Source organism: Catharus ustulatus, chromosome 3 (assembly GCF_009819885.2).
Source record: "Catharus ustulatus isolate bCatUst1 chromosome 3, bCatUst1.pri.v2, whole genome shotgun sequence".
In the NCBI taxonomy this organism is placed as follows: domain Eukaryota; kingdom Metazoa; phylum Chordata; class Aves; order Passeriformes; family Turdidae; genus Catharus; species Catharus ustulatus.
The window spans coordinates 59949144-59976845 of NC_046223.1; the positions used below are offsets into that span (position 1 = coordinate 59949144).

At 43.5% G+C, this 27702-nt stretch overlaps 1 protein-coding gene across 5 annotated transcripts; it reads right to left on the reverse strand.

Moving 5' to 3' along the window:
- On the reverse strand, positions 1–27289 carry MYB (MYB proto-oncogene, transcription factor). Of its 5 annotated transcripts, XM_033056298.1 has the most exons (16): positions 27128–27216; positions 23386–23503; positions 21696–21767; positions 20944–21036; positions 20330–20550; positions 18548–18785; positions 17662–17742; positions 17157–17261; positions 15574–15831; positions 14172–14327; positions 12503–12645; positions 11768–11882; positions 11556–11681; positions 10768–10878; positions 10028–10135; positions 1–522 (listed from the first exon to the last, which is right to left on the reverse strand). In XM_033056298.1, the coding sequence occupies exons 1-16, from the start codon at positions 27148–27150 to the stop codon at positions 406–408; spliced, it is 2085 nt and encodes a 694-aa protein (XP_032912189.1). In that variant the 5' UTR covers positions 27151–27216; the 3' UTR covers positions 1–405. The 5 variants fall into 5 exon arrangements, with proteins under 5 accessions (XP_032912189.1, XP_032912186.1, XP_032912185.1 ...); XM_033056295.1 differs by lacking the exon at positions 14172–14327 and having other exon boundaries at positions 27128–27289; XM_033056294.1 differs by lacking the exons at positions 14172–14327; positions 27128–27216 and adding an exon at positions 26753–26793.
- Between the last annotated feature and the right edge of the window lie 413 nt (positions 27290–27702).

The following is a 27702-nucleotide window of genomic DNA, read 5'->3' on the forward strand; positions in this document are numbered from 1 at the left end:
TTAAAACACAAAATAAAAAAATAACAAACTAAACCCCGCCCCTGGCTAGCACATCACTGAAATAACAATACTGGTGTATTAAGTCTGTTTGATCTCAAAAAGTACAAGAAAAATTATCTTTATTATAAGACTGCACTTAAGATCATTAATTACTGATTCAAACTCAATACCTAATAATTTAGGCAAGTATCGTTAAAAAAACACAAACTCTTAAGTTGGGTGAAATCCAACAAGAATATATATGCTGAGTGACTAAATGCACTTTGTGCTGCTCCCAACTGTTGTACCACAACAAAGATAGGCTCTGCTCCCGTTCGTGAAAAGTTCTCATGCAGAGGAACAGGAATTTCCCAGTGGAGGTGAAGTGTTCTCAAGACCATAATGCTTCTCTGTGCGTCGACCCTCTCACATCACCAGAGTCCGGGTGGGGAAGGTGGCCATGTATTTGCGTGCCTGATCCGTCAGAGCCATCTGATCCTCGATCTTCCCGCAGGACGCTGACTCCCAGGTGTTGCTCAGATGCTACATTAGAAGAGAGAGAGATTTATTTTGAATGCTGTGTGGTTTATCCATAGTGCCAGTCAAAGCTGGGCCTGCTCACAATTAACTGTTCCATGAACAGACAGTGGGATGTTTTCTGAACCCTGAGAAACTGAAATCTCAACACAACAGGCAAAAAATGTCACCCTGACTTCTCAGTTAGTGACTAGATGATGTGCAGAGGGGACACCACAAACGATTCAAACTTTCCTGCTTCTCTCTCAGACAGTGTCTTTTCTATAAGGCCATATCTGTAGCCTTGCCTTTAATCCTTCAGGAAGGTCTAAATGAGAAAGTACTTGGCAGGTGACCTTTACAACAGAGCACAGACAGGCTACAATGCACAGTTAAATATTCCGTGTTATGACCATGCACAAATTCCTGCAGAACCTCCATTGTAAAAATGCAGCTGCTCTGTCCCGGAGTTCCCTAAAGGAACTGGACAACCCTGACAGCCTGAGCACTGCTGCCCGGGATTCCCGCGCTCAAAGCTGCTTTCACCTGTGTGCAGCGATCAGCACCCGCCCCAGAGCTCAGCTCCTCTGCCAAAGGAGAAGGGAGGGGGCTCGACTCTCAGCAGAAACAGCTTTTTAATTATCGTGTGAGCCATTTCACTTCTTGTGGTATTTATGGAGGTTGCAGACACCATTTAGTATAATGCTAAAATGAGATAAACCTATCTGCAGAGGGCTGTGTGTGCTGTATTTATTTACTCACTACACATGTGAGACATTTCTCATTGCCTTGAGCTATAAACAGCAATGAAATTTCAAAGCTCCTGGAATTTACCAGGATACACACTTTTATTTTTTCTATTGAACTCTCTCACTTACCCAGTGTGTCTGCCTTTCCACAATGAAATTTTGTGTAAGACTTGAATAAAACCTCTATTATCACACAGTTAGCTGTACAATACTCTGCACTCCAAAAATGCACACAATTGTGCTTATCTTTCCACAAGGGGATCCCAGTACTGCTGAATATTGAGCAGGTGTATGCTCAGGCTCCACCAGTATAGACAAGTCAGGAGAAACCTTTCTCTGTTCTCCATTGCATTCCAAAAGGATCATACTTGCAGTACAACAACTACATTGCTCAAAGAAATGTCCAAAGCCTTCCCAACCTCTAGGACACTGGGTGAATCATAATTAGTGGACTGCAAACCATCTGCTAAGAGCAGAACTGTGCTGGCGTGCCCATGGCTCTTCCTGCCAACTTCTAGTTGCTACCTTCAGCTTCTAGTAGCTAACTTTGCAAGAAGATCCTTAAATTATTCTCTGGCCTAAATGTTTACAGAATGCTCTTCTGAATGTAAACAGTGTTATCTGAGACATATGGATAGCAAAAGGCTGGGCAACTATGAAATACAGATAATTTCACATAACATGCCCTAATCAGGGCACCAGTACAAACACAGGGACCGAGGTTCCGGCCTTGGAGGGCTTACAGTCTAAAAGGCACAAACCCAGTGAATAACTAAGCAAGCGTGTTAAGTCCTCTGCAAACTTCTGCTGGGCTTCCCTAGACATGGTTTTCTCTTCTCTGTAGAGAAGTTCCAGATACTGCCTCTTCTCCTGGATGCCATTTCACAAGCAGAACTGCTGAGCTTCAGTAGAGTTCCCTTTCTGAAGGAGAACCAAGTCAGGCCTCAAATCATTACATTTCTGCAGTTTTTGTGGGAAAGTTACATCTGTGAAGTGAACAGACACACCATACACCTCTTTTCTAGAGCTGTGTACCTTGTGCTGTGGCTCAGCTGAGGGCACATGCCAGAAAGCAGGTGTGACACACTTTCTGCATGCCACAGACATGCATGCAATACACCACAGCTTCCTTCATGTTTTGGTTAAACAACTTCCAGCGTAACTTTTTCAAAGGCACCTACAAAAGCTGGGAACCTACAACTCCCTATTGATCCTCACTGGGACTCAGGCACCTGTGCGTATTTGCCCTGCTGTTTTAGAGGTATTTGCATGAGGAACCAAATTAATGCCTGGTATAATGCTGTCAGTTTTACTCAGAAGTTGGATTTGTTCTGTACGCCTCAAAAGCAGGTGATAGTTCCTGAATAGCCATAATTTCCACGGACAGAAATGCGTGTCTAACCAGAATGTTCCTGTGATCCCCCAAAGCTTCAATGCACCAGTCTAGAAATAAGAGATCAATTAAATAACTGAAAATATGTAAGGAAAATTTGTCACAGTATGTCAATTTCTAAAAAAATATAAGTAATTTCAGGTAAGGAGTGTCCCTATTTCATAAATTAGGCTTAATTGTTCGTATCTACACTGAGCTCTTTGTATTAACAGCCATGTGCTTAGTAGAAAAAAGAATCTGTATCCTGATATCACCAACATCTCAGCAGGCTGTTACATGTCACTCATTCCACGGAAAGCCTGGTCTTCATCTTTAACCTGATTGTCAGTGTGGCAGAAGCTGCTCGGGCAGGCAGTAACCCTGTGCCCTCTCACTGGGCTTGGCTGCCCTGGGGAGCACTGGGCAGCAGACACAGCAAGCAGAGGAGGACCAGCTCCGCCCCTCATTTGAGCCTGCTTGAAACAACTTCAGCTTTGCTGTAGAGACAGAAAAGTTTTCATCCCTATATTAATTTTCCCAGAAGATTACACTACTTACACATTTTTCCCCCATCCCTACTGTGACAAACATGAAAAGAGGCTAACTTTGCAGCTCAGTGATGATGGTGAGAGCTCTGCTCCAGTGAAGAAAGAAGAATTGGACCCAAAGTAGTAGGTTTTCATATTTACAAACATAGTTTTCCATTCTACCCTTAGGGAATTCAGATAACATTTAAATGGGTATTTTTAATAAACATTTTCTGTCTGAAGCCCTGACTCTCGGCAGCCAACACAAAACAAAGCACAATGCCTGTGCCTTGCCAGCCCTGCAGCTCAGTGCCAGAGGCACGTGTGAAAGTCATCCTGATGGAAGCAGTTTTCCTTCCCTCCTTGGCAGGGAGTGCTGGGTCCTACAACCCAGGCAGAGTGCCTTGCCAGGCCTGGTTATACAGCTTTGGGATCTTTTTGTAAAAAGGGATGGCCACAATGCCTCCTTCCACACCAGCACCGCAGCAAGTACTGACAGGGCTCTGTTTCAGGCACTGCCCCACACACAGCAGTACTCAAAAGATATATCAAAAGAAAAGACTCAGGCAGAAGGCTACAGGCATGCAAGAAAACAGCACAGAAACCCCAGTCAGAACACTTCTGTTGCAGAATGCTCATTGCACCCTCCTGACCACACTCAGAAGTCTAATTCTGCAAATCAATAGGTGGATGGAAACAAAATCTTTGCAACCAGAAGCCAGAAGGCCCTGACCCAAACTCCACCAAAATTGATGGGCATATTTTCACTGATCCAGTGGATTCATTCCAGCTTAAATTCAGTCATCTTAGAGTGAGGTATTCATTTTGCTACCTGAATTCCAAGCCAGTGAGGAGTGAAAGGGATTTCCACAGTAAATTCTTTCCACATGTACAATTTTTTCATTGCTTCACAGAGTAAGAGACTAGTCTTAATTTTGCTGTCAATTAAAAGAGTTTAAACCTATTCAGCTAGCACTTCAACTATTTTTCCCTTCCAAACACGGCAGTTTCTCTCTAAGTTAAATCAGGGAGTGAGGGGGGAGAAGAAAGTATAGTACTACAAGTTCCCATAGGATTAAATTACAGATCCATGGTACAATTCCAGCTATGTTAGTCTCCCTGTCCCCTTCCTTTTTCTCTCACTCTCTTTTTTTTTTTTTAACCTCAATAATCCTACCAGTACATCCTTCTCCTGGCAGCAAAACTACCTTATTTATCCTGTAATATGCCTTCAGCTGCCCTCAGGCAAATGTGAACTGTAAACAAACTGTCAAAGCTGTAACTGGGATATCCAGTTAAAGCACTTTAAATAAAAACTTGGACCATCTAGAGAACACAGACCAGAGTAAGGGAAGAAAACAATGTGGAAAGGTGCTTTTCTAACAGAACTAGTCCTTCTGCTCTTGTAGCCCAGACTGCTTTTTCATGTGCTGTCTCTATAGCTTAAGAAAGCTCCTGTGTTACAACACCTTTTGTGTTAGAGGCCAATGCAAAAACCAAACACTGCTGCAGTCCTGCAGTGCTGAGCTCCCAAACTGATCAAAGTCTAGTAGAAATCCTTGGGCAAAGAACAATGCTAGAAGACAGATTTTATATCTCTGCTCTGCTGGCAGGTAGCTTCAGCAACTCCAGCAAAGCTAGTGGTGTTACAAACATTCCCACTAATTTATCCAAGCTTTGCTGGTATTTAAATAAATTTTTTAAAAGTTCGTGTATTTAAAATATTTTAAATACTCAGACCATTAGAAGGTCTCTTATCATGTTTCCCTGCTGCAAAAAGCTCGATTTCTTGTCAGCTTTCCCTTAAATTACATGGTATAGATTGTCTGCAGAATGTACCACTGAAAAGAAGGCTTGCAACAGAAACGCAGCATTCCTGAAACAATGCACTAAACAAAACAATTTCCTAGCAGAATACAATAGACAGCATATGAATAGCATGGCTTTCTATTCCGTAAGGATGCAGAACTAGCAGAAACCCATTTACTTATCAAGACCAGACAGTAAAGACTAATTAAAAACTAAAGTGACCATAAATGAAAGTTTTATCTCATTTGACAAGACAGACCACTATTTCTATCCTTGTTGCTTTCCTCTGGGGCGCAGGACAGACTTCTCCGAAACTCTGGAGCTTTCTGAGTTGCTCAGAAATATAGCTTCCTAAATGTGAAAGAATAAGATGGTCCAACTTTTCAGCTTTTGTTATAAGCATCATACCAGAGCTAGAAAAATCTATTTGATGGCATTTTTAAGAGTTTTCTTGCTCAGATATAAAACTCCCGCTCAAGATGTGTGAGCTTTCCAAGTAAGATGAATGGATGAGATATGGAAGTGATCTAAGCACCTGCAACTCATGCTAGGATATTCTTCCCCTCTCCAGTTTTTTCCATAAGTAATGTCGCTTTTTTGGGATTTTTTTCCCCTCACAGATTAGAATATATTGCTGCAAATGTTACTAATAGTTAAACCGTGACTTTTCTTCCTGAGAGGCCATCACCAGCTCAGGGCAGCTTCCCATCTGTTTGCAACCCAAATTCTGCTGACTTGGGAGGAAAACATGCAATGGCCTGTAACTTTGAACCTTGTCTGGCTCCCTCAGCTGTGGCAAACATATCTCCTTCCTGTACACATCAGTCACTGGGGAGAGAAGGGGCAATACCAGCGAGGGAAACCCATGGGGCTACCTTCCCTTGCTGTGCAAATCTCAAACACAGCTTGCTTCCCCCTCTCCCTTGATTAAACAAAGAAAAGTATGAGATTTCAGGACCTTTTTCCCCCAAAAGAAGGAAAAAGAGAGAAAGCCTGCTGTTACAGGACACCATGATGCCTTCCTGGCCATTTTGTCTTACAACCAACTGCAAACAAAACATCTCACTTTCTAAACTGAGAAAATTAACCTTCATGACAGCTCAAACACTTGAAAAAAGGTTAACCAAGTAACTGTTTTAAAATCCTTTAAATTTACTCTTTGAAGAAAATGGCTACATAAACCGCTGAAAGTCAGGAAATTCGAGCTGAAATGTGTCATTCTGTGGTTAAAAAATGGAAAGTGACAGGAGCTAGGGGTTGAAGAACATTCTCTTTAGCTTGCAGGGCTTCTACCTTGTGTTGTTTCCTTTGTTACTGGGGGAAGAAGATATCAAAGCAGTACTATTTTCTTAAAAGGCTCCATTTCATGGCGTCTTTTGATAGCCTGCAGGGTTAGGTGGAAGGTCTGTGATTTAGCCTACTTTTCTGTCTGTTAAAATGTCTATGTTAGGATAGTTTGCATTATGTACCGCTACTGCTACAGAACATAATGTGAAATAAAATTCAACTTTTACATAGGAAGGGCCAGAAACAGAGGGGTTTTTATGTAACCTCTTACAAGGCAAAATTCAAGCACATGCTCAGTACAGATCACCTTTTTGTCTTGGTATTGGAATATGCTATCCCAAAATCTTAACGCTTTGAAAAGTTCCTAGTGAGACCAAAATCTCCCTGACATGCAACTAAGCGACAAAAATATAGGGTGAAAAAATACAGGTTTTAACTAACCCCATGAATACAAAGCAGAAATATTTGGGATCCATGCAATGGACTGTAAGTCTACCCCAAGGCAACATGTGGGTTTGATGAGACATTCCTGTTCCTGCCAGTCTGATAATACTCAATGCACAACCATGAGATTTGTCACACAGGGCAAAAGAGCTGGCTGAAAGATCTTACACAAAACTGCCTTTACATCCAGTGTCTTAGGGAGACTTAACAGGGGATTGAATGAGGATAAAGCCCAAACTCCTTTTGGGTCTGTGGAGGCTTCCTCTCCCTTTGCTCTATACAACACTGACAGCACCAAACTCCAGTGGCTACTTGACCTCACATGCCAAATGATGCAACATGCTGCTCCTGCTAAGTGATGGTGAATCACGTTGTGCTATCTGATTCGGTCATCAGCTGCTATTTACTAAATGGCATATGATCAGCTGTGTACCCAAAATGCAGTAAAAAATACCATTAGAGATGTCTTTGAACATTTGCTACTCTTGTTGTCTTTGGGATTTAACGGCAAACCAATAAGTAATCAAGGATTTTGATCAGTTTATCCATAGCCAAATATCTTTTTGTAAATGTAGTGCAAATTATTAAAGCAGTGGAAAACTGTGGGCTGGTAAATATATTGCCTCCCTCTCTTCTAAGTTCAAATTTAAAAGAAAATGGAATTTTAAGAACCAAGCTTATTAAAAAAACCCTTAAGTTTAGTGCTTTGTTTCTCTCTTCCCTCTCCATGCACAGATCCCAAGGGGCAGAGATTGCTGTAATTCTTTCTTGGACTGAAGTCAATGAGAATTTGCCTAAGTAAGAACAGTTGGATTGGGCCCAAAATATTAACAGCAGCAATGTCAACATATGCAGACACAATTAAATTTCACCCATATGAGTTCCCTCATGCTTAATGTCTACTTTCATGGGATCAGTGGATTTAGTCCAGCATTTGTTTGTGTCCATGCATGTGTTCATCTATAAGGCTGAGATACCAAACTCTAAACCAGGAAGGGTAGAAAGCAAAGGATAATAAGGTGCTAAAATCTGATCATGTACAAAATGCAAACAGTAAAAACAAGCACAAAGGCTAACATTTTCCATGGCTTTGCACCTTTTAGGCATGCTATGCCCTAGTCATAGGAGTCCATTTACACTGAGGTGGAGGAGGGGAAGCGTTAGGGACAGAGCAGCAGCAGTTTCTGCTGTGAAACAGAACCAGACTACATGTCCTTTCTGAGCTGCACGGGGCCACACTCCTCCCCTCTGACATAAGGCCAAGCAGCTTTAACACTACTTTTAACCACGACACCAAGTCCAAACCAGAGAGTGCAACCATTGGCAGACAATACTGCATTGTTATAAAAAGTCTGTATTTCATTCTGAAAAAGCTCTGTGCCACCCTCACAGAAACCCCAAGCCTCATTCTTCATTTAAGATTGTATTTCAGCTGAAAAGCTCAATGTTTCAATATTTTACCGTCATACTAGTACACCAAGAAGCTGCATACTAACTATTCCTTTTGAGGCTTTTTACAACTACTTTTTCTTTCAGTTCAACACACTTTAAACACTGAGAGGAGTTGTGAAGTCCTTTATAACTCAGTTCCTACTTAAGAAAAGGTCCTCTTTATCCAAACAATGAGCATACCTGACTTTAAACATGGTTTTTCTGAGCAAGGACTGAAGAATTGAATCCAGAATGATCCACAAATTGACTCATGTAAACTTCCTGAACAAAATCAGCATGAGTGAGGACAGAAGGTTAAACAAGCCCTTTCATTTACAGCAGCTCGTAAAGAAATTATTTTTAGATAGCAGGAAACATAACACCGGTACACTAAAGATCAAAAGATCCTATTTTACAGACCTCTCAGATCCTTCTTTTTTATTACAGCCAGAGTGCAGGCAACTACCACTAACAGGACAACACACAGCCCATGCTGCTTAGCTACCTGAAAACCTTGCCTATAATCTGTGAAGGAGCCCAGAGTTTGGCTGGGGTCGTGGTTCACAGACAGGTGCTGGGGCACAGCTGCCTCCTCCTGTGCACCCACCAGAGAGCTCCAGCACGCCCTTGCACAGCTGGAGACCCAGGCTCCTCTGCTATGAGGTGGGTCTGAATTCAGCCCCTATGTACTGCCCTAGATCAGGGGCAGTGGATCTGCAAATGCTTCTCTTGGCTGTCTGCCACACTGCAGCCAAGAAACACAGCCTCTGAGGGAAGAGCAGATAAACAATATGGAGTGTGAGTCTTTGGCCCCTACAGACACCCCCATGCCCAGGGGAGCCCTAGTCCCTGCTCTCCATTTCATCAAATGATTCTGCAGCTCAAAATACAAGCCTACTCCATGGCAAACTGTGCCAAATGAGGACACATGTAAAATTTTACTATCTCCTTTTTTAATGCCTGACTAGAAATGCTTAATCAAAACCAGTCTTTAGTCATTCCTTCCTACTGTAAATAAGCCCTAATGTAAATTCTAAATTCTGGAAAGAGGGAGGAAAGAAAGGATTAGCCATGTGGACTATCTGTCTGAAAGTCAGGAACTATGGAGTTACAATTTCCTTCCCGACAGTGACTCACACTGGGGAATGAGACACTTTCCTTTATTTCTCCCATGTGGAGAAGGGCTACAAAATCACTTAGTCATCTACCTCGGAAATACAGAAATTATGTTTTGTTTTCTGAATGACTTGCTGTGGGTTCCACCTAAACTAGAGCACACTAGGGTTGCCAAACTGGCTGCTAATGACTTTGGTGGGCTTTGGATCAGCTCCTGTGCAACAGCTCTATTTTAAAGTAGAGAAAATGTCTATGTTTGTTAACACTTGGCAAAAGCACAGACACATAAACCCCAGCCTCACATCTGACTTGCATTACAACAATTACACATTTAGCCTTCACTGGGGAAAGGCCATCCAGGTGCTGGGCAACACTGGCCACATCTGTGCCAGCCAGCCAGCGATAGTCTCTCCTCTCACCCCAAGGCCAGTCAGGTTCTGACCACCACCACACCACTCAAATCTCCAAAACAGCAGTGCCACCTACAAGAAATCCATAGAAAAAAACAAACCTCTGGTCCACATAAGGCAGTTCTACCAATTTCAAACTGCACCCAGCTGAGTTACAATACCCCACACACAGGGCTGTGCCCTCTTTAGCTTCCTGGCTCTGCTGCAGCCACTGTGCCCTCATGCTCCACAGGCAAAGTGAGATCCTCAGCCACATTCATCAGAACATTTTATTCTTCCATACCCAAAACTTAAAATCGGTCTGTGAGAAAGCATTTTATATATATGTGTGCATGCATATACATATTTTTTTATATACAGAGGACATGTTTATTAAAGAATAATTACCTGTAGAGGACTAGCTAGTGGCCTGTTTCTAGGTACTGCAACTGTTTTGTGAAAACTATCATCATCTTCAGACACAGGCATCTTTAAAATGGAACTGGTAAGAAGATTCTGAATAGGAAAAGAAAAAAGAAAAAGGTTTTCAGCAACTCATGAGAACAATCTGAATTGGAACGCATTGTAAGTAAATTCAGCGTGACTGCAGAAGTTGCTACACTGGGCACAGCCACAGATGAGGAGCAGACCTCAGCCTGGTGTTCCTGGGACTTGGCTTTGCAGGAGCATTGCCCTGTGCAAAGGTTTTCCATGCAGTGAAAATCCCAAGTTCAAGAATAATAGTAACACTGAATAGTCCATAACTCCTGGCAATGCAAAGAGAACTGTGCTCACGTAAGGTCTCCTTTGCAAAAACCAAGAGAGAATCTCTCTCTCTCTCTCTTTCACCAGTTTTTAACTCCATGATCTAGTCATTTCTACACACAGGTGCAGGCATCCTCCAAGTGTAGGCTCTTCAAAGTCTGTGGGCTGCAAAATGACTGCAACTTCTGCAACCTTTTATAGACATCAGAGTGATAATTAAAGAGTAGCATTTTGCTTTTTATGCTTAGTACTGGAAAATGACACAGAAATAAAGAAAATTGTGAAGAAAATCAGAAAAAAATATTCTCTTTGTCTTGCACTTAAGAATGAAACTGGGATGTAAAACAAATAATTCCTTTGATGGTGTGAAAACTTATACTTACTGGCACGTCTTCCATAGTAGACCCAGGTGTAAAGAGCTGAGTGTTCAGGTTTTCTCCATCCCAGTGATTTGAGCAAAAAAAATTTCCAGCTTTATCTGTTGGGGACTCCACCTGAAAGCAGAAAAGGCATGATTCAACTACCTCATAACTGACCAGGATATTTCTGACAGTTGCTTAACAAGTTGAACAAATATTCTTCACAGAGATGCATAATGCATGTTTATAGTAACATCTTTTACAGCAGCCTTGCTCTTTGCAGGAGAAAAAAGTTCAAGGTTCTCCAAAAAAATCCCCATCTAATAAAACTTTGAGTACTTGCACTCAGTGCTCTGTCAGTATTCAGGAGTTTAATCCCCTAGAAAGGATTGAGAATAAATGTATTTTTAGAACTTTAGTGACAAAGTAATATAATGCAATGTCCTCAAATGTTCAGGTTTCTAAGTCACTCCATGGAGCTTGGTCCCCATGGGGTTCTTCTATACTTTTCACCAATATTTGAAAGATTCAATCCAAATTCATGTCTAATTTTTCTTTTCTTTTTAAGTTTCAAACGAAAACTGCATTAGAACGGCCCAAGCAAACCCCTGCTGAAAACAGCAGAAAGACTTCTATGGAAATCAATGGGAGATGAATTAGACATGCCTAGTGTACTATATGGAACCGACACTAAGATCTTGGGGCCCACATGAAAGCAAAACAGACACAGCTATTTAATAGAAAAGGCATTGCTAGAAGTTTCTCAGCAAAGAGTTCTGAATTAAATTGCCTCAGGTAAGTTTGAGATTTACCTCTTGTTTGATTTTCTTCAGCAAAGGGGGTCCACTTTCATGTAGCCCAGCCACTATTGCAGATTCCTCCGACTCCTGCTTGATAACATCCTGCAGATCTTCTACAAGATGAGTTGGAGTTTGAGGCTGAAAGAAAGAAACGTTATATCCAAGTCCCAGAACATCCCTCTGCACTAATATCAAAGCAACTTTTATCATTGTTTCCTTCTTACCAGCATCTTCAAAGGACCGTATTTGATTTCCTGAGCTGCAAGTGCGTTTTTGAATGGAGTGGGTGTTCTTGGAGAGCTTTCTAATATCGACCTCTTGATTGCTGGAGTCCTGAAACTTTAAAAAGAAGGAGAGGAACTTTAAAGGAAGATGCATGGAAATACTACCTCTTTACAGAAATATGTGCATACAGGCAGTATTGTTGTAAGACTTCGGAAAATATTTCTCTGCGATCCTATAATCCATCTTGCTTTTACAGCAGAACATCTATTTGACTGTGATAAGGTCTAATGTAACTTTATTTTAAAAACTGGTGAACCTATATGCATTGTTTAACATACCTCAATAGTCATAAAGTGGAAGTTTTACTCCCAATTAAGAAAAATCTGAATGTGTGAGCAAGCAATTCTGTAGGAAGCATAGAATCTTAGAATGGTTTAGGTTGGAACAGTCCTTAAAGATCATCTAGCTCCAAACACCCCGCCACAGGCAGGCACACCTTCCAGGAGATCAGGTTGCCCAGGGCTTCATCCAGGGATAGGCCATTCACAACTTCTCTGGCCAGCCTGCTCCACTGCCTCACCACCCTCTCAGCAAAGAATTCTTTCCTTGTATCTAATCCAAACCCACCCTCTCACAACCTAAAGACTATGCTGACCCAGCACTTTGGTTGCAAAGTGCTGAATGCAAATATGAAGAAACGGACTCTTATGAGTTCGACAAGACAACAGACTTACACATGGTTTTCCTTTTGAGCTTTGAAAGCCTGGTCCCTGTGGAACGGGCTGGAAACTGCCATCTTATGGCCACAGACCGGCGTGGAGGTAAGGGCAGGGTTGTCCAGGTTCAAGTTTTCGTGATTGGATGAGGTGTTTAAGAACTGCAGGTGTGGAAAGAAAAAATTAACAGGAATGTCCAGATTACATGGCTGAACTGTTAAGGTGACATTATTGAAGAAAAGAAAAATAAATTATTTTCTTCTTATTGACATGAGTCACTCTCCTGACTCTATGATGCGAGTAGGGTTATGTGGGATACCTGACTACATTCTGAAAAAATACTCAGTGGTTTGGCTCATGAAGCTAGAGAGGGAAATTCTAAAGGAAATTATACTCTGTTCCAATGAGAAACACTTTCCACCACTTTCAGAGCTTGATTTGGATTTTCTCCAAATAAAGTTTAATTAAGACCAGTGTGCCCAAGAAACTGGGTGAAAATGATCAAGGGATGTTTCAAAAACAAACCCACAGGAAGCAGGGTTAAATTCCACACATATTTACATGGGGCATCTAGGGGCTATTAGGGCAGTAAATAAAGCGTTTATGACAGGAAAATAAATTTCCTATCATCTCCCTCAAAAGAAAGTACTTCATTTTCAGAGTATGAAGTGAAAGCTGCCACCTATGATGGGTGCATGGAATACTTTGGAATGGAAACTGCTGACTGAAAAAGAGGCAGCACTATTTGTTTGGAGAAAATTGCTCTTACATGTATTCTATCTAGTAATCTAAAATATTGTTTCTACTTCTAGTGTCTACAAATCTGTGAGCATAGCGGTATCCTTTATTCTGATAACAATTCAATGTATTCCATTCTAGATTCAATCTGGCACTTTATAAAAATGTGGTATGTAAGAAAATCTGGCTTTCACTGGAAAAATAACATATTATTAAAATAGCTAATAGGTAATGGGAAATATGGCAGGAAATCATAACATGAAATCTTTTACTGTACTTCATGAAATAGTGTTTCTTTGACATCAAGGACTAAAGCAAACCAATACAGACAAATAAAAAATCCAAAACACTTTTAAATAGTGCTACAGCTGTGAAACAAAGCAACCATCATCAGGAATTTGAAAGTGCATGCCAGGCCATTTTAACAGGCCATTTTCCACCTCATTCCTATTCCACTTCAACTCCCATGGCCTGGGCAGAGGATGGCAAGTGTGATTTGAATTTTCTGGTTGTTGTCAGTTTGTCTCACAACCTGAATGCTATTTAAATGCAGTTTGGGGTTTTCTAGGTCAATGAATCATACTGTAAGTGGACAGAGATGGAAAGTATCACAGATGATCAGAAATGTTAAACTCTACCAGTGGGAGTTAGCAGCAAGAGTAAAGCAAGGAGTCACACTCCCCTACAAAAAAGGTCCAAAAGGGCAAAAACCCAAAACACAAAAATCCAAGCCCCACAGATGAATTTAAAAGACAAGAATCAACAGTTAGCTTGCTGATTAACTAAACTCAGTGGTGAAGACCAGGAGCAGTGAGAAGATTCAAACACGGAGCGAAATCAACAAGCACAACGGTAATTAGTCATTTGTTCCAAAGGATTAGTTTCTAAATTGTTAAGACTGGGGTGACTTTTGAGAATTAGTAACATCTGTGCAGAAGTCTTGATCTACCTGCGAGGGAGAGAAGGGCAGGCTTTTGACAGGGGAGCGCTTAGGAGGAGTTGAGCTGCTGGCGTCAGCTAGGACCAAGGTGCTACCGTGGCCACTGGCTAAGGGGCTGCAGTGCCCTCTCCTTTTGCGAAGAAGGACCCACGGAGCTGCACTGCCCTGTGAGGCAGATAAGGTCTTTGGTGAGCCAAGAGAGCCCTGACTCGACATGACTTTGCTCAGATTTGTGGTGGGCTGTCCTTGAGGTCTACAAGCACTGGCCCCTCTTTGCTGAAGCTGCGTGACTGTGCCTGAGGGAGCTCTGCTAGCCGGAGTGTCTGTGTCTTCAAAGAATTCAAAACTGCTGAGATCACCCCATGATGAAGGATCCTGAAACAACGTGGGAGGCACGGAGCTATAAGACAGTGTATAGTGCCACCTCATGAAAATACAGCGCTAGGATATGCCTGTAACCAACAACAACAACAACAACAAAGTCTTTTCCAGTTCAATTCAGCCTGACCCTGTTCGTGGGAGCAGCAACACTGAACACAATTTGTGCTTTCAATACATACCTTGATTTTATCAAACTGTCTGACATCCTAGAAGTGTTGCTGGCAACACTAGTAGTGCTGCCGAGTTCCTAACGAGTGAGTCAAATTATGTCCTTTCTATTTGCTTGCCCACTGTTTTCTGCTTGGTATGATGATGGTGCCTTTCATTACAAAAAAGATGTGTGCTCTAGACCAAGACTGGCCTCTTCCTAACATGCAATGCTGCTCTGGATGTGCTAACAGGGAAATGATACCACATGAAGCAGACACCTCTGCTTCTGAAGGAGGTTGCCACCAACAAACATAATTCAATGTGCTACTTCTTTACATGTAGCATCCCAGAGACTGCAATAAGAAAGGGTCCATGTCAATGTCATCAGATACCTGACATTTAAATGTGTGTTTACAGTCATTCACATATGTCAGGGCAAGCTCCTTAAACTTTGAGAAGCAGCTATTGAGGCTACAACTAAAAATTCTAGAAAATGATGCAGATAAATGAGCAGCCACACACAAACCTATGGCATGTGTCCCTTCAAATATTGTCTCATTGTTTGAAATTTTTCATGGTATCTCTGATTCCATTTTAAGGAGACTGGAAATTGAGAGATTGCTTCAAGCTCCTACTGTGCATCTTGCCAAAACTCACACTCCCATTCCAAGATGTAGCGGTAAAGGGAGACACCCACAAAAAGCATATGCATCCATGCTTGAGGGCTTCATTTACAAGCAGCTGCATTTTGTCATGTCAGAAGATAAGCTTTGGATCCTGGAGCAACTCAAACCAACAACCACATTTAGGACAATCCCAGCTCCTCACCCCTTACTCCTTGACCATGCACAAATCCACCTGAGGCGGCAAGTCTACTTACGGAGTCTATTAACTGGAGTGTTTCAGCAAATTCTAAGAGATTCTTAACATTATCCAGGATGTTGCTCTGGTGAACAATCATGCACCGTGCAGGGGATGCACTTTCCTCAGGTAAGCAACCGTGATCCACCGGTGGAGATGGAGTGCAGTGGTGATGTTCCCCCAAACAGGAAACGGGTGCACTGTCACCACTGGTCCTGGTGCTGTCAGCAATTGTGGTGCTGTGCCAGCCGGGGTAGTTTGATGTGTGGTTCTGTGTCTAAAGGAAGAAGAAGGAAAAAAAAAGAAGAAAAGGGAGGGGGGAAAGGCAGAAGGAACTTAGCAATGAAATTGCACAAGGTGTCAGATGCCACTGGAGGAAAGATAAAAGTAGTTGCATCATCATCTAAAAGCTTATGCCTATGAAACAATTGTCAAGATGTTTCCTTTCATCAGTGTAAGATCTTGTTTTAAGTAATACTGGCATTGTACTTGTTATCCCAAAGTTACCTCATAATTTACTTCCAGGATTATAGGCACATGTTACTACTAGCACATAATCAATTCACACTTTGTTACTCCAAGTGCTCAAAAAGTGTCTGCAAGTCCTTTTCTGTAAGAAGCGAGAAATGGCAGGATTTCCCTACTGAGCGCTCAGCACTGTAGAAGGCTAAAAGTTTTTAGAGTTAGAGTTGCTTTTGTCTGCTTATCTCCTTTTCTTCTGCTATCCCTGTCTAACGCTACAGCTTACACCAATGCAATGAAGAGGCTGTCAAATCAACGTGGTTAGGAAAGCAGAAGAACAAATTAACAGAAGTTTCTTTCCAGTGTGATCATGCAACAGAAGAAATTGCAAAACATTAACTAAAGTTAAAAAGTGGCCAAACTAACGTATCATGCATGCAGTTCTTTTACTATTAATTTAAATATTACCCAAAAAAAAAAAAAATCTGCTGGCTATCACCTATCTTCAAAAACGATTTTGGGATTCTTGCCTTTGGTGACGGTGTTAAGTAGTTACACAAGGGTTTTCACACGTTACTATCCAATGTCATATACAACAAAGTATGAGAATTCAGTAATAGCCAGCACTTTCTCCACACATGCAGTTATGAAGAATCTAACATTATTTGGAGGAGTAAAACAAATTTTCAAACATGCACCAAGTCTGAAGCTTACGGAGTGTATAAAACACAGCTGAAGGAAAGAATGCAACAGAGAAGAAAAATCTAATGCATAGGCACTACATTTTCATCATATGAACCATTGCACACTTTCAGAAACAGATCCCATTACTGATTGAAGGTCTGTAGGATTTTCAATTTTTGTACAATCATCATGTCTCCAATTTTACATTCTGTTACAGAGCCCAATACTGCTCCCACTTTGCAAAATAAGATACCTGCAAAAGTTTTGGATTTTTTTTCAATAAAAGAATTTACAAAGCAGTTACAGATTACATATATGTGCTATGTTTCATCCTTTTAAAACGGAAATATAGAGCCTTGATTAGTGCTGAAGGCAGAGGGGGAGTAAAAAGTTAAAAAGACAAGCACTGGGGTAAGGCTGCTATCCCTCCATCCAAGCACACAGTGACAATCTTACTGGTAATGCCTGCTGCCCTTTCAGTTCATTCTCAGTCGACATTAGTAGCAACTCTAATTCCTTTATTCGCTTTTCTTTCTCAGGGTCTTCATCATTATAGTGTCTCTGAAATTAAGAGTTAAGGGAAAAGAAAAGATAAAGGTCTGATAGGACGTAGCAACTAAAATGCTCATGGTTTGCCGACCTGTGGTTATAACAGCCAAATTAGATTCAAAGATGAAACAATTGTCAATTGTGTTTTCCACTACCAAAGTCTCTGCTGAATTTCAGTATAGATATTTGAAATTGAGAAAGTGAAAGCCATCACACCAGATGTCAACTACTGCATTTTAAATCCACTTCAGAAGGAGCAATTATTAGCCATGCTAGAACTCCCCAACCTTCCCCATTTTCTCTTTTCACCAGACTTAATGCATTAAAATGTTTCCTTAATGTATGATGTCTGCATCTTAGTTTATCAAATATTTAAGAAATTGACTCTTGAAATGATGTTCAAGTTATCTACCTGGATAGCTGCAGCAGCTGGCTGAGGTACATTGACAATATTTACATGCAGTGCTACTGGATACGGGATCTGACCGGGAACCTAGGTCAAAAAGCAAAAATTTATTATTTCCATCATATTATATGTTTGCACTGTCAATTTGTGTTAAACACACTTTGGTTTTAGGTATTTAATATTTTCAGTCTGTGGAGATGAAATAGCAAAAAAACTAAAAATGTTTACAAGAAAAGTAATCAGGTTTTTAGGAATATGACAGCAAGCATTAGAGAGAAGAAAGAAATTCATATATGAAATATTTACCCTTCCTGAACAAGAAAAGATGAATAATTTATAGACACATTTGTAAGGATTTTCTAAATTGAAGTGAAAAAGCAAAAGATGCAATTTATTATCATCTAAAACTCTACAATGCAACTGTCTGAAGCAGAAGCCTGTTTCATTATTAATCATTAATAGAGAAGAAATCTGATTAAAACCAATACTGTTCACTTGGTTCCGATAGGCAACCCACAAACAGAATACTACTGAAAAGAATGTGGGAGATTTTGACATGGGACACAGAATTATCAGATTCAACTGATATTCAACAAATTTAATATTCACAACTCTAAGAAAAATATTAACTACTGATATTCAACAAATTTAATATTCACAACTCTAAGAAAAATATTAACTACTCCCAAGGCATTAAACCTGCTGTACGCGGTTCCACCACCTGAATGCCCCCAGATTGAAATGTACTTATTTTCTCCACTGAACAAAGTCAAAGAAATCCTCATCTGACATCAAACACATCCAAAGTCGACCAAGACGAAGAAAATCCTTCATGCTAGAACCAGGCATGGCTAAAGGAGGCAGAACAAGCACCCCATTTCCAGGCACTTACGTTCTGTGGCTCGGGGATGTGGTAGTAGGGGTAGTCACTGTTCAGCGGAGGCTGGCTGGCCACCGGCAGCTGGCCAGGTGGCGATGGGTTGTGAGCAAAGGTCATCAAGTGGTTGTTCTTCTGAAAGCCAGCAGCTGCTGAGGAGTGGCAGGCTTTGGAGGACTCCTGCAGGTAGCCCTCCTGCTCGACCTTTCGGCGCATGGTGGAGTTCCAGTGGTTCTTGATAGCATTATCAGTTCTGCAACAGAAATACAGACATTTGAGGAGTTTTGAAAATGAGCATTTCCAATCCAGAGACAGGTCAATGGGCAGGGAACTGTTGTTGGCATTTCTGTTAAAACCCTCTTCTCTGACCTTCCTCCTACCCTCACCACTACAAATGCTACTCCCAGCTTCTCAGAAAAGATGCTTGGTATGAAGGTTAGGGAAAAAGAAAAACAGGCTATGGTTGTTTACGTACTTCTTAAAGCATTATCTCATCCTCTATTCCTCTCATTCTCTCATCTAAGTCCTCTAACTAATTAGATCCTCAAATTGTAAGAAATTACTACTTCATCTTCATCTCATTCCCATAAAGTGAGGAAACAACAATGGCTAACATCCCTTTGAGGCGATCCTAGAGGAATCTTCCTATATCTTAGTATTTCAGCGGAGTCTTATTGTGTCTCATTGCTGGAAGGACAGTGGAGAACAGCTGTGAATAGACTAACTTCCAAGCAAGTTTCCAGCTGGTCACCTAGACAACAACATCATCATGCTGTACACACAAACTCAGTAAACAAAACTGTTGGGATTTTTCTTAGATGCAGAAAAACTGAGATTCAAATCCTCACATATATGAGTCAGGAAAAGCAAACTTCCCAAGTTTGTGAGATCTTAAGAGTATACTTTAAAATAACTCTGCTATTTGAAAAACATTACCACTGCATGGTATTTTTCATAGTATCTTTCAAAGTAGTATCTGTGAGGTGTGGAAGTTACAAAAATATTTCCAAGGGCTAATTCCTTTCTTGTTATCTTCTAGAAGGTGAAAGCAGCCCAGGGAATAACTGCTTAAAAGACTATCATGATCTTAGGCCTTACATTTAGGTCTTGAAGATCTTTTATGAAGTAGCAGGAAGAAAATTAGGAAGAGAAACCTCTCCCTTGCTTACATTATTTGCTTGCCCACATTTTGAGTCACTTTTAATCACAGCAAATAAGACACTGAATCTTTGAGCTTATATACAAGCTGTACAGAAGCTTTCAGTGAGACAAGTATTTCCAGGACCAGGGTTTGAGGAAAAAGTTTCTCCTGTTTTACACATGCTTTTCTAACAGGTCAAATCATCTGGATGATTCAAGAGCAAACTTCTCTTACATAATTTTGAATAAACAGACTGAATTTCATGTTGTAGGCATACCCTTAGCTGAATGTAAATTATGTTCCACTTGCAGAGCCTGATCCCTCCCTGTTAAATCGATTCAAATTTTGACAGTCATCATAGGCACAAATAAGACTGCACAGACATTTAGGAAACTCTTATGGTCTTGCTCCAGTTATTGGCTTTTTTATCTATGGCAGAATTAAAAGCCTGTAAAAATAGCACACCATTGCATGTACTGACCAAGCAGTGAGCAGTGAAGTTCCCCACAGAGAAAAATGCACATTGGTGTCACTGGCTTCTGGTTTTGATTCCAAAATTTTTCTTGATTTTTACAGTGCAGCCTGAGGCGACTAAAGCAGACTGCTCAGACCTGCAGTTTTTCCTTTTTTTAAGAGCTAAAAGCATATGTCATTACCGTCCAGGCAGCAACTTTGCAATCTCTGCCCATCTGTTTCCCAGCCTCTTGTGTGCCTGGTAAATAATTCTATCTTCCTCTTCTGTCCAGGAGGTTTTCTTCACTTCTGGATTCAAATGGTTGTGCCACCTCTCCCTGCACTGTTTTCCAATCCTTCCCTTCAAATGCTTAGCAATGACAGACCAGCGCTTTGGACCGTATTTCTGCACGAGCTCTATTACCTTCAAAGAAGGACATAAAAACTGCCTGTATTTAATGATGCATGATGAATCAATGAAATTTTTTTCTTGTGGTGAAGCAATATTTTCAACAACATTTCTCAAAACTGCCACAGTAAAACTAATAGCAATTAAGGCTCCCCACTTCCCATTCATATTTTTACCCAAAAGGAAAAACCTGGTAATAGTTAAGGCATTTCTAGACTGCAATTTCTACATTACGATGCTGTAAAGCAACAGTAATTTATTTGCATAGCAAACTTAGAAAGCACTACACAAATACAATCTGCCTTTGGCCATAATAATGTTGAGACCACCAAAGTTTCCAGGAGTTTTACCCCAACACCTGAAATCTGCTAGTAAGGCATTAATCAGACAGAAAGAAAAACTGATTACCCTTTGATCCTCCTCTTTAGTCCATGGACCTTTAATAAGTTCTGGATTTAGTACCTTCTGCCATCGGTGCTGGCACTGAACATCTGTCCGATTCTAGTGAAATGTGAAATACATATAATGAATAATCCTTTAGACAAGACGAAAGTAGAGTGAGAATGCTCCTATTCACATAAACTTGTTTTGATGTATTTCACTGCCAACTAAGACTACTAAACAACAGTGATAGAGTAACTCTGAGAAGAGGGTGGTCAACTATCAATTTGCTGACAGAACAGATAAGATTTCCATCACTTCTGCATTGAGGACTCCATCACCAAAACTACACAAACTTTATCTTCCCCATCTGCACAACAGCTGGCATGCTTTCACATGCAGTATTTTAGCAACAACCAAACTGTTCACAAAGCAATTATCTTCAAAATCATACTTACAATTCACCAAAGTTATTTTTTTTCGCTGTGCTGAGACATTTTGTTTCATTGTCACATTGATCATCTACTGTGCAAGTCCCCACCATCCCCATGTTTGCTTGTTTGATTTTTTTCCCAACCCTTTCTGAGAACCGAAAGGAAAAATAAATGTAAGGGTTTCCACAGTAATCTAAATAAATTTCTATGGTCTCCATTTATGGAAGTTTTATATCTCCCTGAAAATGTAACTATAAAGCAACCACTCCCCTTCCCCTTCATCAAGGAAACCCCTTGATAAAGAGTTGCTACTAAGCCTGGAAACAGAAACCAATATCCACTTACAGGAAGGAAATTGGCAATGACTTTCCAGTCTTCTGTGCCATTCTGCTCCACAAGCTTCTTCAACTTCTCATCCTGAATCATAAAAAAGCCCCCCAGATATAATTAATATTGCAATCTCTTATAATACAAATGATTTTTTTTTTTTAAATTCATTCTTGTAGCTTCTTATGCCCCTACTTCTGCTTTCTGAGTGTAAGGGAAGGTGGTCTGTAGACTCCTCATGCTTTTAATTGCCTAAAGAAGAAATTTTTTCTAGTCCTTTGGATTTTGGTAGGTTCTTTACCATGCTGCAGGAGAAAGCCTAACTTCCGTGCAGTTCTTTGACTCACAATATACATTCCCATTTCACTCATCAAAGCACTGTAACTGTTATTCTTGGACTGGATTTACAGGAGGAAATGGGTGTTTAGATGCCAAGCATCAGAATAACCTTGAAATTCCGTAACACTCAGGCATTCAGCTACCTGGGGACCTCTGAAAATCACAGCCTTAAGCTTTATAGGTATTGCAGGTAATGGGAGAGCCAGTGATTTGCTCACAGCCTATCCACCTACAATAAATGCACAATAAAACTAACAGCTCCTTTTTGCTCCTGTTCCCTGTGAGGGAGTATTGGCCCAATCTTTCTAACGATAAGGCCAGAAACATAGACCCTAAAGAGAAAAGATACCAATCTTATGTACTGGGAAGGATCGGGATAGCGTAAAACAAACCAGAAATGGCCCAAGAGATAACAGGAGAAGAGTAGCCCTCTCCTTCCCCAGTTAGCACCTCTCATTATGCTCCCAGTTCATGTAACACGACAATGGCCATTGGACTTCATGGCCATCTTTTCCTCCCCAGACACATCACAATCACATCCACCCTTGTAAGGGCAGACTATGATTAAAAATAAATAAATAAAAGTCTTACAAGGGGTGACCTGCCATTGTTTTTACATCAATACACATTGTTAGAGAAAAGAAAGTCAAAACACAACTCAAGAGCTGTATTCATGTATTCCACAACAAACTCAGACCAGTTAAATGGCCAAAGGAGATCCACCTGGCAAGAGAGTTTGATACCACAATTTTTGCAGAAAGTCAGCACAAGGGTATCTTGACTAAAACACATTCTGACCTTGAAAAGCATAATACATTTTGAATGGTCAGTTTTAATACTGCTGGATTTCTCTCCTCCAGCTTTTACTTTATTTCCACTTGGAATTGTAACACTGCAATTAAAGTGCAAAATTCCAACAGTACAGAAGGACTGCAGCAGTTCCTGCCACAGTTGTTTCCTGCTGTGGGACACTGAACACACAGAACCACTGAATGTGGTTCTCGCATAGCAACAGTTTCCAAACAGAAAGAGGCAAGTAGCAACAATGAAGTGCTGCTACAGGTGATTCGGAATTTGCTTCTTCAACAGGGATTACACAGAGATTCACACATCAATTACTGTAACACAGAGCTTGGTGCAAATTAAAAAGTTGTGTTTATAGGTTTTATTTAAAAGGTAAGAACTATGCTCAAAGTGTAGCTGAATGTAGCTGGCGGGTCAAAAAAGTTATCCTCAGGTATGGGAGTATCACTGAAGTAAATTTGCAGATTAACAATATGGTGAAGAACATGAAGCAACTTGGAGAAGAATGTGATCCATGCTCTCTCTTATCTTTTTACATGCAGGAGAGGAATGAACTTGGATTTACCTCTTCACGGGTCCACCTGGTTTTTCCTAAGTGACGTTTTCCAGTCTTCGGAAGCAGACCATCATAATCGTGATCATACACCTCAACATCTTCTTCATCATCATCACTACTATATATACTGCAAAAAGAAACACAGCGAGACAGAGTGGAGCATGAGGACTTGAGCTACTTAATTACAAAACACAAAAAACCCCCCACTACAATCCTTACAAAGGTTACACAGATAAAAGTTTTAAAACTTGCACAACAAGATTTTGTTCTGCATTCTGTTGTTCTAGTATTCTGAACTGGTTCTGCTGTTTTTGGTATCCACAGATACAGGCAAAGGGCTGGCAACCTTCGTATTACTGTGCATGTTTAGACCTGCTCCTAATGTTAGATCAGTGGTGAATTACACATTTGGCAAACTTTCAACCAATGAAGGTTTCAAATTAAAATACAATGTTTGGGACAATAAAGACAACTAGAGGCTGTGTCCAGTACATGAGTACATGTTTAAGATCTTTAACTCACATTCTGAAAAATATTAGTGGTTTTGTATGTTTAATACATACAAAGCAGATTGTTGCACTGTTCCAAAATAAAACAGACTGTGTAGCAAAACAAAAAGCTAAACAATAACCTTGTTTGAGAAAATGTTTATGGACAGTACAGGAGAAGGGACAAGTTTTTACAATTAAGTAGACAGAAAGTGGCAGCATTAACATGCAATAAGCTCTAATACGAAATATACACTCCATTTATGGGTTTGGACAGATAAGGACTGAGGACAAGTTTGTTTAATATCCTGCAACCAACAAATGAATAACTGAACTCTTCCATACTCTCCATTTCTACAACTTTATTACTTCTAATCCATTTCTTAATCCCTCATACAGTTTTTGAAATACTCTGTTCACCTAATGCATGACTAAGGGATTTCCCCAGAGGCTATCTATGGGTAAAAAGGACTCCATGACTCTTTTCACAAACAGCACTTGCTCTACCTAGTTAACTAAATCTAAAAGAAAGTGTTTTGCAACAAGACATGCCTTCCTGGCGGACAGTATTTTACTCCTAACTTTTAAGGTATGAGCAGCAGTTCTGATACTTCAGCTAAGAGATCCTAGCCACAAGCGTTAGAAAGGAGTCAGTGTCATTAAGATAAAAAATTGCTATATATCTAAAAGTATGGTATGTCATGGTATGTAAAAAGTATGACTAAGACATTAAAATAAAGTTATTTTGTAATAAAATTAACAGGCGCTGTTTATGCTAACCTGTTTTCAGGAGATTATTTTAAATTAAGTCGAAGTGAAGCGTGGTGATTGTTAGTCAAGATGCAAACACTTCCAAAGGGCAAGCTGCTGAACATACATTCTTTAAAAGTACTGGGCTAATCCCATCCTACATCTTCCACCCTGTTTTCTGGCCTGTGTCAGGGGCCATGAAAGAACATGCTTACATGCTACATGTAAAATGTTTTCCACAGCCTGCTGTGATGTGCGTGGTCTCCCTGCAGCCTCTGCCGGGTGCCCCTAACTCACCCGCCCAGCCCATCGCTGCCACCCCCAACTCGCACCCACCGTGCTGCAGCCCTGCAGCCCCATGTTTCACTCCCTATTCCCCAGACCAGGTAACCACTGGGAGTAAGCCCCGATGGAAGCTCCCGCTCCGCACGCACCCCTCGCTGGCAGCTGGAGCCTCCTGTGCTTGAGCAAAAGCTCCCACGCTCCAGCTGCCACAAGCGCGGCTCCTTCCCCAGCCGCCGCTCAAAGCAGATTCACTTTTCTCAGTGACACACGGAGACAGCTGCGCTGCTGCCCATATGCCAAAGGAAGTTTTGTGGCAGAGTTTCCAAGTATCATTTTGAAAACGAGTTTTCCGTAGACTGCAACCGGCAGGTACGCATCCATCGGCGGCGCTTCCTGCGCGGCGGTGCGAGCCGGGCACCGCAGGGAAACGCCGCTCTGCAGCAGCAGCACAGCATCAGCGGCCAACACGTTAAAGGACTTCAGTGAGGGGCCAATTCTGTAACAGGGTTATTTAAATGACTGGGGCCCCGCTGGCACCGCAGAACCGAGCAAACTCCACTGTACTACCTGTGTCCTCCAGCAGGAGAAAAGTCCCCTAGGATTCCGGGACGCTCGGTAGTTTTTAGGGCCCTCAGCGGTGCTCTAAAACTTTATTTTGCACCTCCGGCCGCAGCCCCGAAGCCTCCCTCTCGGGCGGCTCGGCACGGCACGGCGCTCCGCCCGGCTGGGACAGCGGGAGTCCCCCGGCTGGGACAGCGGGAGTGCCCCGGCCATCCATCAGCGCTGCGGTGCTCGCCGAGGCAACCGGCTTGTGCAACGATGCACGGGGAAAAGAAAATTTAAAAAAAAAAAAAAAAAAAAGGGGGAGAGGTTAAAAAAAAAAAAAAAGAAGGAAAAAAAAGAGGAGGTGTAGAGGAAATGACTCGCTGCTGTTACCGTGACTGAGGGAATTTGGGCACCGGCCCCGCGGGGCAGAGCCCGAGCCCGCGCCTGCTCCCGCCGGCGCCCCGCCGGTGGCTCAGGCGGACACCGCACCGCGCTGCCCCGGCCTCCCAGCGCCGAGCGGCGGACGTGTCCCTGCGGGAGGCGCCCGCGAGGCAGCGGCGGCTGTCCCTCTCTTTCGGGAGAGACGGGCCGGGTGATTCACCGCCAGCCCTAGCGACAGCCCCGATCTGACACTGAAAGTACAGCTCGGCGCTCGCCCAGCGGCTCGCCGCCTCCTCCCGCACCGCAAGCCCCTTTTCCTCAGAAAGAGCCCACCAAGCCCCCAGTCGCACCGGACGGGGCTGGCGCCCGGGAAGCCGCAGGCACGGCTGCGACCTTCTCCCCTGTCATAGGCAGCCAAAGGGGAGGGGAGGAGGGGAGGATGCCGGGCTGCAAAGAGAAAGAAAAAAGCCTCCACGTGTCCGACCCGCCGTCCCCGGCTAATTAGACAACAACCCCGCTCTGTGCGCCCGCCCGGCAGCGATGGCACGGACGCGGCCACGCGGCGCTGCCGCCCCGTCCCGTCCAGTCCAGTCCGCTGCCTCCGGGGCACCGCGGCCCCGGCCCCCGGCGCGGCGTGGCAGGGATCGCCCCGACCCGGGTGCGCGGCAGGCGGGCGGGCACGGGTGACAGCTCCGGCAGAGCGCTCCGTCGGACCCGCAGCCCCCCGCCCGCGCTGCCGCGCTCCCGCATGTGCCGAGTGGTGTGTACAGGGAAAAAGCTAAGCCCGGCAGGCGAGAGTCACGCTACCAAAGGCGAAAGGGCCGCATGAATAAAGGAAAAAAAAAGCAGAGAGAGCGAACCGAGTCCCCGCACCCGCCGCCTCACCCGGCCGGGAATGAATGAATGAACGGGACGGGACGCGCTACCTGCCGCCGCCGAGCCCGCCAGACATTGTCCCGCCTTGCGGCCGCGGGGCGCGCAGCTCCGTGGGGCTCCGCGCTGGCTCCTGCGGGCGGCGAGCACCGGCCCCCCGCGGGCGTGCAGCGCGGGGCCCGAGCGCCCCGGCACCAGCGGCTCCGAGGCGCGTCCCGCTGGGCTGCAGCTCCCCCGGCGCCTCCGGAGGAGGGGAGCGCCTCGGCACCGGGGGCGGAGTAGACCAGGTGCACGGAGGACGGGGGGCTGCCCGCCCGTCCGCCGGGCGAGCCGGTCTCCTGCTGCCGCTTTCCCTGTCTCCCGTCCGCGCCCCGTCTGACAGGCGCGGAGCGCAGCCGGCCGTCCCCCGCCCGCAGACAGCGGGTTACCTGTGCCGGGGTCTCCGGGACATCCTCGTACCGGCCGCTGGGGGAGGAGGACGGGGGAGACCGAGCCCGCGCCCGCCGCCGCGCCCTGCTGCCAGGCTGCGCCTGGGCGCTCCGCCGCCGCGCACGGGAGTGCCGAGGAGCCGCGGGAGGAGGAGGAGGAAACAGGTTGAGATTAAAGAGTAAACTCTGTAAACAGAGATGCCATCAAACAAAGGGCCCTTGGACACTCCCCCTCCCGCCAAATCTGGCGCCCCTGCAGTGCGCAGGCGCCTGGCGGGCCCGTGCCGCGGCGGCGGGGCGCGGGGCGGGCGGACCGGGGCCGCGCGCCCCACGGGGCCCTCGCGCCCCGCCCCTCCCGCGCGCCAGCGGCGGGAGCTCCCCGCGCCAGCGCCGCCGCCGCTCCCGCGCCGCGGGCCCTCGACAGCGCGCCCGCAGCCCCCCGTGCCCTGCGGCTGTCGCTGATGGAGCTGTCGGGGCGGGCGGCAGCCCCTCTCCGCTGTGCACGGCGGGTGGGGAAGGCGAGTCTCGCCACGGGGCGAAAACTCTCGGGCGAGACCCCGCGGCCAGCCCCCGGC